At 37.8% G+C, this 18,733-nt stretch overlaps 2 protein-coding genes across 2 annotated transcripts; both read left to right on the top strand.

Moving 5' to 3' along the window:
* Nucleotides 1–405: 405 nt before the first annotated feature.
* Nucleotides 406–5,476, top strand: LOC131971238 (acidic mammalian chitinase-like). The gene is made up of 10 exons (XM_059332566.1): nucleotides 406–430; nucleotides 531–560; nucleotides 662–866; nucleotides 1,303–1,359; nucleotides 1,461–1,626; nucleotides 2,767–2,891; nucleotides 2,995–3,118; nucleotides 3,219–3,401; nucleotides 3,497–3,613; nucleotides 5,245–5,476. The coding sequence occupies exons 1-10, from the start codon at nucleotides 406–408 to the stop codon at nucleotides 5,407–5,409; spliced, it is 1,197 nt and encodes a 398-aa protein (XP_059188549.1). The 3' UTR covers nucleotides 5,410–5,476.
* Nucleotides 5,477–10,900: 5,424 nt separating this feature from the next.
* On the top strand, nucleotides 10,901–14,367 carry LOC131971237 (acidic mammalian chitinase-like). Its single transcript, XM_059332565.1, has 11 exons — nucleotides 10,901–11,019; nucleotides 11,105–11,131; nucleotides 11,269–11,473; nucleotides 11,558–11,614; nucleotides 11,706–11,871; nucleotides 11,958–12,082; nucleotides 12,170–12,293; nucleotides 12,909–13,091; nucleotides 13,267–13,383; nucleotides 13,484–13,616; nucleotides 13,700–14,367. The coding sequence occupies exons 1-11, from the start codon at nucleotides 10,908–10,910 to the stop codon at nucleotides 13,969–13,971; spliced, it is 1,521 nt and encodes a 506-aa protein (XP_059188548.1). The 5' UTR covers nucleotides 10,901–10,907; the 3' UTR covers nucleotides 13,972–14,367.
* The last annotated feature ends 4,366 nt before the right edge of the window (nucleotides 14,368–18,733 follow it).

Genomic DNA, 18,733 nt, shown 5'->3' with positions numbered 1-18,733 from the left:
GGTAATAAAAAATAGATATCATCTTCTTGTCATGTCACCTTCTGACAGCTCATTGTAGTTTAATGTGACCAATTTTGTTGCAACAATTATCCTCTGCTGAAGCATCCAATACCTCACTGTCCTGCAGCCTTTGTCCCTGTCTTATCAGGTCTATAAAACGGACTCCCGACAGGATAGCAGGCACATCCAGTCAGTCACTTGGGAACAGGTAAGTCATCAACACACGGAGCCCACATTTTACTAGAATACAGGGTTTATTATGCGCCGCATTACTACCTATAGTACAGCCACAAGATGGTAAATTGGTTGCAGTTTACAAACAATAATGCAGTCTTATAAAATTCATAACACACAGCATGTTTTTTTATTGTTGCAGCTCTGAGAAAAAGGCTCAGCTGACACACCATGGCTCGACTAACAATCTTGGCTGGTAAGTTGCATTCTTTAAGTTATTAAGTCATTCAAAGGCAGTGATCTTGTGCAAAAACAAACAGAATAAAATTAAATAAAATTAAATGTTCATTTTTTAGGACTGTCCCTTTTGATGTGTCTCCAGATGGGTAAGGATTCATTATTTAACTTCTTTATATTACATCGCCATTCGCTTCTTAACCACCATGACCCTATAATTAATTATAATCACTTCTTCTCTCTCCAAAAGTGTCGTCTGCCAAACTGGTCTGCTACTTCACCAACTGGTCCCAGTATAGACCAGGTGTTGGCAAATATCTGCCTGCCAACGTAGACCCCCACCTCTGCACACACCTTATCTACGCCTTTTCAATCATCAGCAATTCTAACGAGCTGTCGCCCTACGAGTGGAATGACGATGTTCTCTACAAATCCTTCAATGAACTCAAGAATAGGTGAGTTGTTTCTACCTGCAGTATCAATCTGTCTGCAGCCATCTTCATTTTTTTTCACAACAATGGCATCAGCAGTCTTGAAGGTGGATAAGTTTTATTGTGGCATCATTTGGATAGAAATATAAGAAAACTGTTTAAAAAAAATCAAGAATAAGGAGAGGGGGAAGCAAAGATCAGTAAAGTCAGTAAGGTTTTGAGGAGTGTGAGTACAGTATGAGATCATAAGTTAAAAAGGGGGGGGGGGGGGGGGCACTGCTGTTTTATTATGAAAAAATATTGCAAGAAAGGCAGAAGATCATGCTCTTCAAGAATATTGTCAGTAATATTTACAATGCATGACATTTTTTGTATTGGAGTATTCTCCAGCAAAGTAAATGATCTATCTTCAACACTAATTGTGTGCTAATCTACATGTTTTTGCACAACTCTTGCACAGAAACCCCAAGCTGAAGACTCTGCTGGCTGTGGGTGGGTGGAACTTTGGAAGTGCCCAGTGAGTAAACAAGGCTTCAACAGCGAGTAACCATGAGGCTGCTGAATCTCATCTAATAATAATGAGAACATCATTAACTCTGCTGTTCTAAATGTTTACAGATTTACCATCATGGCTTCATCCCCTGCCAACCGGCAGACATTCATCCAGTCTTCTATCAGATTCCTGAGACAGCATGGCTTTGATGGGCTGGACCTGGACTGGGAGTATCCTGGAGCACGAGGAAGCCCACCAGAGGACAAGCAGAGGTACACATTGCTCTGCCAGGTCAGTCTCTGAAATCTACACCTCCAAAATATGTGATTGTATTGTTTAGAGCAGTAGTTCTCAACCTTTTTGAGTCGCGACCCCCAATTTAACATGCATGTTGTCCGCGACCCCCACTCACTGAACAGAATCTCACACGCAGAGTTCAGATCACCCAAAAAAGAAACAAAATGACCAAAAAAAGGAAACAAAATGACCAGAAAAGACACAAATTGACCACAAAATGACCAAAAAAGACACAAAATGACCAGAAAAGACACAAAATTACCAAAAAAGACACAAAATTACCAAAAAAAGAAACAAAATTACCCAAAAAATCACAAATTGACCACAAAATGATCAAAAAAGACACAAATTGACCACAAAATGATAATAAAAAAAGACACAAATTGACCACAAAATGATAAAAAAAAAAAGACACAAATTGACCACAAAATGATAAAAAAAAAGACACAAAAAAGACACAAAATGACCAAAAAAAAGGTATTAAGTGACCAAAAAGACTAAAACACTATAATTTGGCGACCCCCAGAAATCATCTCGCGAACCCAATTGGGGTCCCGACCCCAAGGTTGAGAATAGCTGGTTTAGAGGACTTGTTGTACCAGTTAACGTGGTCACTCATTAAACCAAAACACCAGCAGCATCTGTGGCTGCAAGCTATTTAAATTGTCCACTATCACTCGACTGTTGAGGACACAATCTAAACTGTTTGTGTTCATAGCGCCAGTTTAAAAACACAATTTATTACACTGAATCTGTGTCATAGTATTTGGCAGTCTGTACATGAACACAGATAATGTAGTATTATGCATCAATCATCATCATTTTATGCTCCACACACAAGGGTATTCCACCAAACACATGTATATTACTGGCCATTATTGGACTACTTGTTTCCTACCCATGCACTAAACGCACACATATCTGTAAGTTAGTCACCATTTGCCAAGGTCAATTTATCTGTGTATCATGATCTTAAAGCCCTTTCTTGCATAGCTTTACAAGCTATTGTCCTCTACTTCTGTTGTTTGCCAACAATGATGATGTACATAAGCGTGTGCATGTAGTCTGCACATGCTTATGTACATCATCATTGTTTGCAAACTGTAAAATGCTCTATCTCCCTTCTGCTTTCAGGAATTACTTGCTGCCTTTGAAAAAGAAGCCGCTGACAACAGAAGACCACGACTGCTGCTCACAGCTGCAGTGGCTGCTGGGAAGGCAAACATTGACAATGGATATGAGATTGCTGAAATCTCAAAGTGGGTTGCTGTCATTTAGGTTTAAAGTAAAAAAATAAAATAAAATTAAAAAAAAACGAAGACATTTTTTTTAATTTTGTGGCATCATGTTTTTTTCTAACAGGTACATGGACTTCATTAATGTCATGACCTATGACTTCCATGGAGCATGGGACCGGTTCACTGGTCACAACAGCCCTCTGTACCGCAGCTCTTCCGATCAGGGCGACTACATCTTCTTCAATACAGTGAGTAAAAGAAAAAATGACAAAATGAAATGATCATCCTCAGCAACCAAGAAGCTGAATACCTAACTTGTCATGAATACATTTAATTTTCTTCTCACAGGACTTTGCTATAAAATACTGGAGAGACCAAGGAACTCCTGTCGAAAAGCTGATGCTTGGTTTTGCCACGTATGGACGCACATTTCGCACGTCATCAGCAGCTAATGGTGTTGGAGCAGCGGCCAGCGGACCAGCCTCTGCTGGGACCTACACCCGGGAAGCTGGGTTTTGGTCTTACTATGAGGTCAGTGAAGGTTAAACATGAGGGACACATTTAATGCACAACTAAACTGAACTCAAGTTGAGGATGTTTAAGTATCATTTCTTCTATTTCTATAGATTTGCACATTCCTGCAAGGAGGCAGTCTCTACTGGATTGATGAGCAAAAAGTGCCCTATGCCGTCAAAGGAAATGAGTGGGTTGGGTTTGATAACAGGCAGAGCTTTGAAATCAAGGTAATAAATAACACTTCACCCTCCATATTTATAGAGATACTATCAACCAGATAAAAGTAGCATATCACTATTACTACATGCCAGCAATCTATATATTTTCTCCCTAAATCAATACATGGTGTTACTAGGTATAAACAGTTATTTTACCGTACATTGAGCAGAAGGTGTCCCTCTAATTTAAAAACCATATAAATGTCAACTCAGGTCTGGAATTTTTTTGGATCATGACAGGGTTTTATGCTTTTTTGCTTTGTCAGAACCAATGAGAGCCTAGCTTGATCACACTATTAGATTCTCACATTTAGGACAGGAAACTTGCTTTTACAAAAACAAAAAAAAATAAGAAAAATATACATTATACACATATTATTGTGTTTATTTGAAAATGCCTAACACATGTTAGTTCTAAATGTTGCCATGTTAAAGTAAATCAAATTCAGGAATGAGGCTAGATAGTTCAGGGGCAGTGGTGGAATGTAACTAAGTAAATTTACTCAAGTACTGTACTTAAGTACAATTTTGATGTACTTGTACTTTACTAGTACAAGTACTAGTGAATGCTACAAGTAAGTATTTCCTTTTTAATTTTACCCCACTAAATTTTGGCTGATTTAGCTGATAGCTTTAGTTACTTTTCATGTCAATATTTAACATAAAAAATAATAATAATAATAAAATAATTGTGCATTTTATAGATTAATTCACATAGCAGTATATTTAGTTTTAAGATAAACCCTACCTGGATAACAGTAAAACACTGCTTACATAAATGCATCAATAATAATTCCAATAATACATTTAGAATAAAACAATCTGAGTGGGGCCATCCTGCACAACGAGTCATTTTACTTTTTTTTTTACACTTCAAGTACATTTTGATGCTGATACTTTTGAATGCAGGACTTTTTCTTGTAGTGGAGTAATTTCACAGTGTGGTATTAGTACTTTTAGTGAAGAGAGAGGTCTGATTACTTCTTCCACCACTGTTCAGGGGCCAGAAGTGCGTCGTCAAATATTTGGAAAAGAGCAGTACCTCAGGCAATATTTTATCTTTAAGCCAAAATCAAAAATACATGCATTTTTTCTTTTACCTGTAGTGCTAAAAATAATTTGAAAAACTCAACAGCAATATCTTTTCATATCAAATCATAACCCAGTGACAAGAGACAATCCACAGTTTTTGTTGTGAGCAGTTTAATGTAGGAACTATTTTTCTTTCTAGTATATTGCCTTTAATAAACAACAAGGCCTGTGCATTATCTTGCAGGTCATGATTTCTGCAAAGAGACATTTGACACGCTGAGTTGTTTTAGTTCCATTATAGGCAGAAAAGATCTCTAACACTCAGCTCACACCAAAACAGTCTAAATTCATATATTGCTCAGTTAATCAACTGCAGTTAAGATAAAAAAAAACAACACTGTGTGAATTTTTGATTTTGGGGGTCCCTGTAATAGCCTTTATATATCCTATTTACTCTTTTCAGTTCTTGGATTCTTGGACATATTTGCATTCTGGAGATAAAAACAAAAATGTTTCCTTTTTTCTTTGGCATGTGTATAAAACTATGTGTTATACTTGCAACAGTTTATATTTTTTAAACAATAAAACTTGCACTTTTTTCCCCATAGGCACAGTATCTGAAAGACAACAAGTTTGGAGGAGCCTTCATCTGGTCTCTGGATCTGGATGATTTTGCTGGACAGTTCTGTGGCCAGGGAAAGTATCCTCTAATTAGTTTTCTGAGCCTTCTTCTGAATACAGGTAAACGGAAATCAGACCTTACCACAGCATGATTATCTCTTCTTAACAAGTACAATTTTCCACATTTTCTTGAGTTAAAATTCATTTTTATCTTACTAGATTATATACCTCCAACCACACGGCCACCTGTGAACACTACGAACCATCCCGGCTCCAACAACACAACGACTCACCCCACGGCTCCTACAACCCGTCCCCCTGCTCCTGCAACGACCACTGCCAAAGCTACCACCACAAGTGCTGTTTCTGGAAGTGGTTTCTGTGCCGGGAAGGCTGACGGCCTGTACACAAACGCAGGAAACCCCAACTCCTTCTACCAGTGCTTCCATGGAAACACATACCTCCAACTTTGTCCAGCTAATCTTGTTTTCAATCAGAGATGCAACTGCTGCGACTGGCATTAAATAAATCTTCCATTTGTTGAAAATAAATTGTGTGTACTATTTTTAATTAAGGTTTCATTCTATTTAATTCATTTCTTCTTCTTCTAGGCAGACAGAGGTCTTTAAAAATTTTAAAAACTTTTTTAAAAAAATGAATGTTTTTGAGTCTTTTCTAGTTTCTCAACTTTTAGCAAATATTCCAAATTTTTACACATTATTCAAAATTTTTAGAATAAACATAAGACCTTTCAATCAACTTTTTGACACCATTCCCATCATTCCAACTATTTTATCTTATAACCCATTTAAGCCAGCATTGCAGTTTAGTGTTGGCTCTTTAACAAACTTTAAAATATTCCACATTTTTTTTAACATTATTGGTATTTTTCGACTTTTCAATGACACTCATAGTAACATGACCCATTCTCACTTCCTAAACTATAGAGAACACACAGTTTAGTGACTCAAATGATTAACAAAGGTGTTCTTATGGGAAAATATCATATTCACTGCAGTCAATCACTCATCACTCAGTAAATTCTAATCACTTAAAATAATGCATGCTAGTAATAAAGCTTGAAAGATTTGTGAGGGATGGCTTTTTATTGTTTTGATTTATTCCCCTGTAGTTTCTTGTGATTTTTATACATGCCTTATACATATGTGTATAACCCTGAATCTTGTTTGTTTTTGTTGTATATTGTCTTTTCATCTGTATATTGTCTTCCACCTGATTTAAATTGTACTGTATTCTGTATTTGTGTTCTCTGCAAGAATTTGTATAATGTGTGTCAAAGAGAGAAGGTGAAGACGGGAAATATGAAAGAAATTATACTATTCAGGACAATACTGTTAAGGCTGGTTAACCTATATCTCTCTGTCACATAATGTTAGTTCAGTAAAATTATTTATGCATAAACGCTGTAAACCATAACCATATACTTCGTTAGTTAAGTCAGACCAGTTACACTTACCATAATGAGCAATATCCTGATAAATGTTTGACTTTATCTTGTATCATATCAACATAATAAAATATATGGTGGAATCAGCATGTGTACATATTCTTCTGCGGTTGAAAAACTGCTCAGTAACTAAACTGACAGCAGTTACTGTGTCCATGTTTCTAATTAGACAGTTATTGCTATATCAATGCTGTGAAATGTTTGTCAAAGCTGCATATTCATAGCTGTTTGATTTCCTTACTAAATACTGTATAACACATTGTACAATTAATATTGTATTAAAGTTTGATTGTCTTTTCTGTGTTGTGCTTCTTATTGACATATGTTCTTCTAGTCAGAATTTTATATTCAGCTATTTTTTACATTTCAATCCGACGACAAGCCTATTTTTGGTGGCATTTTCATGCTTTAATACAACAATTTTGATCAACTTTTTGATGCCATACTGTACTATGATGTTTTTATGAACTTTTTGATGATATACGATTCTATGAATTTTTTTAAACATTTTCGAAGACATACTAGACTATAACTTTTTGACAACATATGCCTTTTTGATTAACGTTTCGACGACATACTATGTTTGACTTTTTTCTTTTAATTTTGGACATCTTAAAAGATGTTTTTTTCATTATTTCTGGAAAAGCCGCCCTACTACATGTATCAACAGACTATAATTAGACAATTTTGAGAGTATCGGGCCATTTAAAAATGTTATGACTTTTTCACAAAAAAATTTCGACATGCTATAGCACGACCTTTTTTTTCACATTTTGGACATCTTATAATATTTCGTTTTTTGTTATTTCTGGAATAGCCACCTGTCAAGTGAGTTGAGATCTACTCGCCACACACCAGCTAAGCAGAATAAAGCTGTGGAAATCAGGGGCTTACCAGCTAGGCAGTAAGAGGCTGTGGAGACCAGGGACTTTCCAGCAGGGTAACAACAGTGGGGGACAATTGGACGCTTTCATAATAAATAATGTGATGCACAAATGGCTGTAATGATTGATGTTGATTTAGTATGATTATTGTGAAAAAGATGCTAATGAAAAGTTGATGATGATTGTATGTAAAATGATGAGTGTAAAATGTTGATGTGATTTGATGGAAAAACTGTGTAATGAATGCAATAAGGTCAGTAGAGGTTAGTTTGTATCAGAACGTGTGGTAACCGGATTGATCGTTAGAAATTTTGTAATAAGGTGATTGAGACAGGGCGAAGCTAGGAGACAAAGGGGAACTCAAAAGAGGAAGGATCGGGCTGAGACATGGTGTACGTGTGGAACGTGTTGGGCCGAAGGAGACAGGTGGAGAAGAGGTGAGAGGGACGATCCGAGAGATCGTGCCATGGCAACAGTAGAAACCAGAAGAGAGATGCAACCAATGAGAGGACTGGTGAGGAGTGGCAAGGAGGAAGTGCTCTGAAAGAAGGAGCAGCAGAGTATAGAAGCTGTAACATAGGAAATAATCTTTGTCATCCTTCTCGGGGAGCTGCAAGACTCTTCAACCGACTCTCAAGAGCTGAGGACGACGCCTGATCGACCACATCGGGGGAAAAAGACTCCAGTTCTACAATCAAGAAGAAGACAGAGTGAGGACGCCCACATCAAGAAAGAAGATTCCAATCTGACCGGTGAAGACGAGAGACGAGTGAGAAGAAGGGTGACCATTCCAACGCCAGGCGATGATCGATTAAAGAAGTCTTCTTTCCAAGTTCTCACTGAAGCCAGGACCAAGGGACCAGTCCAGGATCGCTCCAACTCTGGCCAGAGGGGAGAGTCACAGCTGAGGCCTGCAGCCTGGCATTGCAGAAGAGTTCCTTGGCCAGACAACTCTCACGTCTCCTTCTCCAAAACCTTCAAGTTTAATACCCAGCTACAGCTTCATTCAACACAGGCAGTTAGGATATCATGGTAAGACATTAAGTAGATTATAATCATTTTATTATTGAGATTTTTGAATATTTTAAGTAATCACTTTGAAATCAATTATTGCTGTAAGCTTGCACCTTGCTATACTATCAATACATTTTCAATTGCATTTAAAGTGAAGTAGTGGACCTTAGATTTTTTAGTCTTTTGGTATTAAAAGGTGGTGTGTAATAACTAGGTTTTTATTGGTTACCCTAGCCAAATAAATTTTAACTATCCTTGAGGCTTATTTTCACAGCCACTAAAATTAACCTAGCAAATTCCAAGTGCACAGATCAATAAGAGGAGAGCTGCCATTAACCGGGCGTGGCCAGTGTGGTATCTGTATTCCAGGGTTTCTCAACAGGTGCCTCTCAGGAGGAAGCAGGATAGGTGTCCGGACCAAGGCAGTCAGGAGCTAGGCGTGTCTCCTCACCACCAGCTTAAATTATAGGTTCCCAAAATACCTGCTGAGATAATATTCCCAGGAAAAAGGAATCTGACCTCTTAGTGGGAAGCTGGTCCAGAAGTCCCTACACAAGGGCAATCTCTCAAACACCACCCTACGACATGAATCAACAGACTATAATAAGAAAATTTTGAGAGTATGGGGGTTATTAAAAAAATTGGGACTTTTTCACAAAAAAATTCAACATGTATGACTTTTTTTTTTCTAAATTTTGACATCTCAAAATATTGTGTTTCTTTTTTGGTTACTTCCAGAAAAGCTACCCTACTACATGCATCAACAGACTATAAAAAGACCATTTTGAGAGTATCGGGGCATTTAAAAATGTTATGACTTTTTCCCGTAAAATTTTCCCAATGCTGCTCAATGTAGTCTGTAGTGTTGAAACAAAAACAGGAGCAGGCAGAGCCCATACAGTAAGTTTTGCCAACACATCAATGCAGCACTTACATGTGATTTAGTTTTTTCTTCATATACGTATATGCTGCAGCAGATTAATCTAAACCACAGGTCTGTATGCTCCCAGGAGGTCAGTAGGTGAATCAAAAATATCCACCAGGGGGCGCTCACAGCTCAGCTGTTTAGCTACTTGTTGTAAGTTTCTGGAAGACTTACAAGACATAAATTCACCATCCAGGTGCAATACTGACTGGCTGATTACTAATTGGCCATTCTGTATATTTTGCAATAAGGTCTGACCACAGAGCTGACACCTGAACTGACACTGGCACTTTGAGTTGCATTTATATGTATGAAAAGCGCTATATAAATAAAGTTTGATTGATTGATTGATGACACCTAATCATCTCTAAATGATCTGTATTCAGGTGTGCTGAGGACACAAATCTGATATTTTACCTTTACAAAAGAAAAGGATAAATAAAGAATAAAGACTAACGAGAACCCAACAATCTGAAAGTATTCTATTAAACATTTGACACCGATTTGACAACTTATTCAAAGAAAATGATTCCAAATAAATATACACAAATTTATTACACATCTTTAAACAACCTTGGTAAACTTTTTAATCACATTCATTCCATTTCCATTATTCCAACTGTTTAAATTACCTATACTTTAAACCACTATTGCAGTTTAGTGTCAGATTTTCAAAGAACCTTAAAACCTTCCACATCATTTTACATTATTAGAAGTGTTCAACTTTGCAATGCCATTCATTTAAATTCCTGCCATTTACACTGCATTCCTACTACTCCAGCTTCTTCTGACACATTCAAGCCAGCATTCAAGTGTAGCACTTGAGCATCCAGCATTCACACTGCAATGTCTTCAGAAATTGTACTCACAAGTTTGTTTGTGATATTGTGTCATGAATCTGATCTAACCCTTTAAAACACAAAAGTCACACAGTAACAGTAAGGGAAAGTGTTGAAAATATTCAATATATAGCATTCACTTAAACTGGTATTGATTTTTTTTAGGTGGCCCCATCCACCGCAGTATATTGCTTAGCTTCTGTGCCTGTCCTCCTGCTTCTCATCTGCTGTAGAAATACACTGCATATGGAAAAAAGTCAAAACAGACTATATACTATATATTGAAAGCTTCTGAAGAAATTGTCAAATTACTGCCAATAAAGGTGCAAAAAGCATGGTTAATAAATATCAGACAGTAAAATTATCAAGAAATGATCAGCAACAGGAAGAATTGGACTGTTCAGAATACAAAGGTTCACTCACATGTTTGTTTTCTGCATGTTTTTAGAAGCTTCTGTTATTTGTCTAGGATGATGCAACAGCTTCGGGTCCTTTGGGTCTTACATTTTGTTTGTGGTTAATGATTGTCATGGCTTGTGCATTTAAAAAAACAGCCTTCCAGTGCTTTGTTTTTGGCGTGACAAGAGCGAATCCAAGCACAGCAGCCATGAACAAGTCAATTCTATTTGCAGGTAAGGCACAATGAAAAGCATGGAATTATTTTTTCACAAAATCTCTTTTACCTCATATTTATTAACTCAGTCTGTAATTTTGAAGGTCTCTGTGTTTCCCTCTGCAGTTTGGGTGAGTTGATGAGTTATAGCAATAATGAATATTAAACAATCTCAGTTTAAACCAATCAAAGTCTTACATTGTTAAATGATTAGCCACTGATTATTTCTCAAATATGAATAAAAAGGTTTCTGCTTTTCCATGACTAGTCTCATCCTCCAGACTGGTGTGTTATTTCACTAACTGGTCCCAATACCGACCTGGCAGTGGGATGTTCAAGCCTGTAAATATTGATCCAAACCTGTGTACCCACCTGATCTATGCCTTTGCTGGTATAAACGAAGCGAATCAGTTGGTCACTATAGAATGGAATGACGATGAACTCTATAAATCTTTTAATGGACTCAAACAGAGGTCAGTCCAAAATGTTCTCGCATTATGACTGTGAAATGTTGTGTAAAGTGATTTTTGAGCAACTTAATTTGTATATTCTTATAGGAATCCAAATCTGAAAACACTGCTGGCAGTCGGAGGCTGGAACTTTGGAACACAAAAGTGAGATATTCAGCATAAAACAATCAATAAGATCAACGTTTTGTTTTATGTCCTCTTAAAATAATTGTTCTTTCTCTGAAATTCTACAAAGATTCACAACAATGGTGTCAACACAAGCCAACAGAAATACATTCATCCAATCTTCTATTCAGTTTCTGAGAAAAAATGGTTTTGATGGACTTGATTTGGACTGGGAGTACCCCGCTGCAAGAGGAAGTCCTCTGGAGGACAAACAGAGATTCACACTGTTATGCAAGGTCACATCCAAAATTACTGTTCTCATGTTTAAATTATGTTCAACATTAACCACAAAGTAAATGTACCATGATTCTGTGATGTGCAGGAACTCCTAGAGGCCTATCAGGCTGAGGGGACAGCAACTGCTCGGTCCAGATTAATGGTCTCTGCAGCTGTGTCTGCTGGAAAAGGAACCATTGATGCTGGTTATGAGATTGCAGAGATGGCAAAGTACTCCTAAATATTACTCCCCACAATACCTCCATGATTTTCTGTCATCATGTTTTGGTGAACTTCATCTCACATGCATTGCATCAGGTACCTGGACTTTATCAATGTGATGACGTATGACTTTCATGGCACCTGGGAGAGTGTGACAGGACATAACAGCCCCTTATACAAGGGATCCCAAGACACCGGGGACCATGTTTACTTAAATACCGTGAGTACTGGGATTCTTTTTTTTTGATGCATTATAATGTGAAGTCCTCTAATGCCAGTCATCACTTTCTGTTTCTTAAACAGCTCCGTCCATGTGTTTTAAGCACACTTCCAATTTGTACATAAAAAAAAACAATTGCAGAGGCCGAGAAGTTGGAGCATGTAGATGCAAAATGCAATCAAATGAAATGTAAATGCTCTGCAAATTAGTTATTATGTAATGAAGCATGTGGCATAATTATGTACTGAAGCTTCTGTACAGAAAAACATCCAACAAGATAGGATATTGAAATGTTTCTAAAATTAATACATTAATCAAACATAAACACCATATTTCCATCCAGTTTTATTTTGTTTTGTAAGACTGGTTCTCTTTTAATTATCATCTCATTACACTCTCTACTTCAACAATGCTTTAATGGTGATTGGAGAAAAAGCCCAACCCAACTTTTCTCAATGAGCCTGATTCCTAATATCACATTAAAAGAAGAGGATGGAAACCTGCATTCAATTGTATTTTCTCTTGCAGATTTTCTGTAAAATATGTTTAAATTTGCATTAGATTTGGTTGGAAACTTGACTTTGGTTTATCTTTTTTTTATTCACATAATTTCAGGACTATGCCATGAAATATTGGCGGGACAAGGGAACACCTGTAGGAAAACTGAATATGGGTTTTGCTACATACGGGAGAACATTTAAACTGTCGACTCAGGCCAGTCAGGTTGGAGCATCAGCCAGTGGCCCCGCTTCTGCTGGGGCTTTTACAAGGGAGGCCGGCTTCTGGTCCTATTACGAGGTGAAAATGGCAACAACTCATTGAATTTAACTCTGTCAGTGTTTTATTGATAACTCTATGTCACTTAGACAGAGAGTTAAGTGTAGTCTGTAAATTAAATGTAATTTTATTATGAAGTCACCAACTGGAGCTTTAATACATCAGTTTAAGTTTTGAAATGTAACCCTCTTTTCAGATTTGCACTTTTCTTAACGGGGCCACTGTTCAGCTGATTGAAGACCAGAAAGTCCCATATGCAGTGAAACAAAATGAGTGGGTTGGATATGACAACAAGGACAGTTTTGGGACTAAGGTGTGTTTCTAAAATGTTGCCCAATGTTTTTGTCAATTACCAAAGTTAAATAGATTTTTAAGTGCATTGGTGTTGAAGTGTTATATCATTGTTTATTCAGGTGCAATACCTAAAGAACAACAGCTTTGGAGGAGCTTTCGTCTGGGCTCTGGATCTGGATGACTTTAATGGACAGTTCTGTGGACAGGGAAACTACCCCCTCATCAGCTATCTTCGCTCTCTTGTAGCCCCAGGTACAAAATACAAATTGCTAGTCAACATATTTTCTTTTATAATTAAAGCAGCATTAATTTATATTCTACAATTATCTCCACAGATCTTCCTCCTCTTCCCACAGGAACAATTCCAAATCAAGTGACTCCGTCTCCAACCAAAGATCAACCTCGCACCACACCTCGACCCAGACCAACAACCACTAATTCAGGCCAAATCCCAGACAACTTCTGTGCTAAGAAGGCTGGTGGGATTTATGCCAAACCTGATGCCCCTGGTTCTTTTTACAGTTGTGCCAATGGCATTACCTGGATACAAAACTGCCCTGCTAATTTAGTCTTTCGAGATAGCTGCAAATGCTGTAATTGGCCCTAAAAGCTTGTGCATCATTTTAAGCCCTGAAATCTGTAATTCAGACTCAGAATCAGAATCAGAATCACTTTTATTGTCACTGTACCTGGGTACAATGAGATTAATAAACACCACCAAGTCAGTGCGAGAGACAATGTCTCAGAAATAATAATAATAATATATAAATAACATACAAACAGACATAAGGTGCACACAACGGTGTGAAGAAAAAAAAATATTGTTCATTTACAATTGCATGCATTCGTGTTGTATTAATTTCACATGGGGGATGTGGTACTGGGGTTTTCTGGGAGTAAAAATGTTTAAGTGAAATTGATTATCTTAATTAATTTCCTACCTATTTCCTCCTTAAACAGGTAATTATACCATATACACTGCATTAAAAACATAAATAAATAACGCATTGGTGCCTGGTCTTATTTCCATTAAAATATATGATATATACTGTTATAGTAATGGTCTGTAATATATACTTAAACAAAACAAAAAAAGTTGCTTTTGTGAACTTTATCAGAAGCCTAAACTGTCTTCATGTCTCACAAACTCTGACACCTGATGATCCCACACATATTGTCATTAGTTAAAACACAATAAATAAGTTTGTTTTTTGGATCCAAACATTTGGAAGTATTCGTATCCCTTGTTAAGTAAAAGTTCTAATACCACACTGTGAAAATACTCCACTACAAGTAAGTCCTGCATTCAAATCTTACTTCAGTAAAAGGACAAAGGTATCAGCATCTCAAGTAAAAGTACTTGTGCAGAATGGCCCCATTCACATTGTTATAAATATTCTGTTGTTGGATTATTGTTGGGTTTTTTTAAATTAATTTATCTAGGTTACATTTTACTGGTGTCCAAGTCGGGCTCATTTTAACAACTTAATATACTGTTATTGCAAACAATTTAGAAAAAAAATAATTTTAACTTGATCATGTTTTTCATGTTCAAATCTTGATCTGAAAAGTAACTAAAGTTGTCAGCTAAATGTAATGGAGTAAAAACTACAACATTTGCCTTTAAAATGCAATAGTGTAGAAGTACAAAGTCACATAAATAGAAGTTCTCAAGTAAAGTGAAATCACCAAAAAAATGTACTTAAGGAAAGTACTTAAGAAGTAAATGTACATGTACTTGGTAACATTCTACCACTGGTGATGAACTTCTAAAAGTAGACAGATCACCTGAAACCAAAAGATTTCTCCTTCCTCCTCCAGCTGGTGGTGCCATAGGCCACCCCGAGCTACTGACCTTTACTACAATTATATTTTTTTTCATGTGACTGCAAAGTGTGTCACACTGATTATGCAAATTACACAGCTCATTCCATTCAATGACAAAGCTGCTCTTGGATGAAGCGAAAATGCTCTGCCCTCATTGGAATGTTGCCTGAAAGTACAAACAGTTTTTATTGTGTCATCTTCACATGCTTTCCCTTACAAGACAGGTAGAACAGGTAGAGTTCTTGTGACCCATAAAATTTAATAACAAGGGGAGATGTGGAAACACACATGAATAGCATCTTCATTAGAAAAAGGTTTGGCAAAGTTACATAACAAAGAAAACATAGATTAGCAGCAGCAGAATAAATTATGGTTTACTGAGAACGGCATGTTTGTCCTTGTATCACACCTGCCACACCTTGAGTCACCTGTTCCCTGTAAGCCATACATGTGCTGAACATTCACCCTTTAAAGGTGTGCCAATAATAATAAGCAAGCAAGGCAAGTGATTGAGATAAAGGGAGGCAAAAAAGGCATACACACAATGCTCCTGAAACCTTTTGATGTCCACATGCATTTTTAGAACCGCCTTCTCACTGTATAAACATCCTATAAACTCTTCTCACAAAACAATACTCTCTTTCTACTGCTGGTGGCACTAGTAAGCAACATTTACACATATTAATGGCCAGTCTGTATAAGAGCAAAAAGTTTCAGTAAGAGACAATGACCTCATGCCAGAACATTTTCATATTCTTATCTTAATTTCGTAAATATTTTCAAACTCAAAATCGCTTCAAAGTAATTAAATAAACAATCCATTAAGTGAAAAACTACACTTCACTCCTACAACAGGTCTGGAGCACTCCTAAATTGTCCTCCTAAATTCTACAAGCAACTTAAGAATGAACCTGTTTGTACAGGTGGTTCTTGCATGAGGCTAAATGTTATATTACTATGCATATCACTTTGAGCCTTTTGCGGATATTGTTTTTTTTTTTTTAAGAGCAGTGTCAATGATACCCCTTGTTATGGAAAAAAAGTGATTTCAAATACAGAAAAGGGTGCTCTGATGAATTGGCCTCTATGAAAGCAGCTCACTAAACATGTTTGTCTGGCCAGCTGCATATTTAGAACCTCAAAAAATATTTATTTTTTTTTGCAAAAAACTTGTATAATTTTGCTTTTGTAATTCCAAAAACACATGCATATTTTCTGAAATTGTATTATTTACTACATCTTTACCACTAACGGCTCAGGCATGCCAAAAAGCACATATCCAGTCTGTGTCAGTCTAGTGTAGGAACACTTTGTAACACCTTACATTTAGCAGTAGATCGCTTTAGCAGTCATCTGATGTGTGAGGTTGATATTTCTCACTGAACTACTGAGTGCAGTTTATGGCCCCGTTCACACGAGGACGCTCGCGGGTAAAAACGACAAAATATTTTTTCAGAAGTGCCTTTCGTTTAGACGGTGGCGGCGTTTTGGGGGCTTAAAGACGCAAAAATCTGAAACCACCTTCCAAAGTGGAAAAGTTAAATACGCTCCGCCGTAGCGTGTCGTCTACACTGCCAAGACGCAAAACTCTGATCTGATCTGCTCACGTCACGTACGTGTTTACGTCACATACATGCTCCAGTACAGGAAAATAAACAAACGTGGGATTATTTCCATGCGTCGGACCTTCAAGCTGCTCTGGCAGCTCTAATAAACTTACAGGAGAGAACTTTGTGGAAGGAGTAGCTGATGGAAATGTGTGGCGTGAAAACTTCTGCATGCCCAAAGATGCTCTTATCGCTTTAGGTGATGCCGCCTGGAATGTATACAATCCAATTTCACACACTTTTGCGTCACCGTATGCAGCAGATTTCCTCCCGAAAATGCTCGTCTAAACGCGGAATAAAAAGTGAAGACGCGACGCCACTTTTGCGTCTTCTGTTCAGACCGTCCTCGTGTGAACGGGGCCTATAGTTCTCTTTTGTAGTACTCATTTACCCACACGCAATTACTCTCCTCTGTCACAGGGAAGAGCAGAGGGAGACTGAGGCTACGTTTACACGAGGACGGTCTGAACAGAAGACGCAAAAGTGGCGTCGCGTCTTCACTTTTTATTCCTCGTTTAGACGAGCATTTTCGGGAGGAAATCTACGCAAAAGTGTGTGAAATTCGATTGTATGCATGCCAGGCGGCATCACTTAAAGCGATAAGAGCATCTTTGGGCATGCAGAAGTTTTCACGCCACACATTTTCATCAGCTACTCCTTCCACAAAGTTCTCCACCATCACTAGATCTCCCAGGTCTCGTTCACAGCCGTCTGGCTCACCTCCGACCAATTGCTGCATCCAAAATGTGATGGAGGTAATTACAGATCCTTCTCTGTTCACTAATACTATCTGTACATATCCTGTACATTTGGTGGAAAGACTCCTGTAAGTTTATTAGAGCTGCCAGAGCAGCTTGAAGGTCCGACGCATGGAAATAATCCCACGTTTGTTTATTTTCCTGTACTGGAGCATGTATGTGACGTAAACACATACGTGACGTGAGCAGATCAGATCAGAGTTTTGTGTCTTGTCAGTGTAGACGGACACGCTACAGCGGAGCGTATTTAACTTTTCCACTTTGGAAGGTGGTTTCAGATTTTTGCGTCTTTAAGCCCCAAAAACGCTGTCACCGTCTAAACGAAAGGCACTTCCCATGAAATATTTTGTCGTTTTTTCCCGCGAGCGTCCTCGTGTAAACGGGGCCTGAAGGAGAGTGTGTGTGGGGGTAGTTAAGCTGGCTGAAGCCATGCCCAGCACACCTGTTTCAGGTTAGCCCATCACCATGAAATCACTGCACACAAACACTCACTCTGTGAAGCCACACCCACACATGCACCACAAAATCCACCACACAAAATGTCACACAAAATGCATCAAATCTAGTGCTGATACAGGTCTACCCTGTTACAAACACATAAACTCAAAAGGCTCAGGATTAGTTATTGAAACCCTTGCCTTCCAGCTGTGAGGTCACAGTTTGAGCACTGAGGTGGCCCTAAATCCTGCCCAACATCTTAGAAACCTTCTGCTCCAATGGTCTCTGTCTCTGACATGATGGAGGACAGAGGCCAGTGGAGGAGACAGTAACCTGAATGTAAGGCAGGACTGGAGCATTAAAAGACATTCTAGCAAATATGGTGTTAGCTGAGTAAAAGTGCAAACCCCCAAAAAACCCACACGACACTTAATAACACTAACCCTATTTCTTTTCTGCCGATGTTACAACTTAAACGATTTTTTTTCATGTTAGCGAATCAGTTGTTCATTCACTAAATGCGGGCGAACCTGAGCACCAAGCGAAAACCCCAACTCACTTGATAAAACCAACCCTATTCCTTCTCTGCCGATGTTACAACTTTTTAGGTTTTTTTTTCATGTTAGTGAATAAGTTGTACCTTCACTAAATGCGGGCAAACCTGAGCACCTGGCGAAAACCCCACCTCACTTGATAAAACCAATCTCATTTCTTCTCTGCAGATGTCACAACTTTTAAG

Source organism: Centropristis striata, chromosome 5, assembly GCF_030273125.1.
Source record: "Centropristis striata isolate RG_2023a ecotype Rhode Island chromosome 5, C.striata_1.0, whole genome shotgun sequence".
Lineage (NCBI taxonomy): Eukaryota > Metazoa > Chordata > Actinopteri > Perciformes > Serranidae > Centropristis > Centropristis striata.
The sequence above is the reverse complement of the archived record's forward strand: the minus strand, read 5'-3'. Positions and strand labels throughout refer to the sequence as shown.

Excerpts from the sequence above, each read along its gene's own strand:
- LOC131971238 (XM_059332566.1), top strand. The coding sequence starts at position 406 with ATGGCTCGACTAACAATCTTGGCTG. Across the intron at positions 867-1,302 it reads TTCAATGAACTCAAGAATAG|AAACCCCAAGCTGAAGACTC; the intron begins GTGAGTTGTTTC and ends ACTCTTGCACAG. Across the intron at positions 3,119-3,218 it reads ACTACATCTTCTTCAATACA|GACTTTGCTATAAAATACTG; the intron begins GTGAGTAAAAGA and ends TTCTTCTCACAG.
- LOC131971237 (XM_059332565.1), top strand. The coding sequence starts at position 10,908 with ATGATTGTCATGGCTTGTGCATTTAAAAAAACAGCCTTCCAGTGCTTT. Across the intron at positions 11,020-11,104 it reads CAAGTCAATTCTATTTGCAG|GTCTCTGTGTTTCCCTCTGC; the intron begins GTAAGGCACAAT and ends GTAATTTTGAAG. Across the intron at positions 11,615-11,705 it reads TGGAACTTTGGAACACAAAA|ATTCACAACAATGGTGTCAA; the intron begins GTGAGATATTCA and ends AATTCTACAAAG.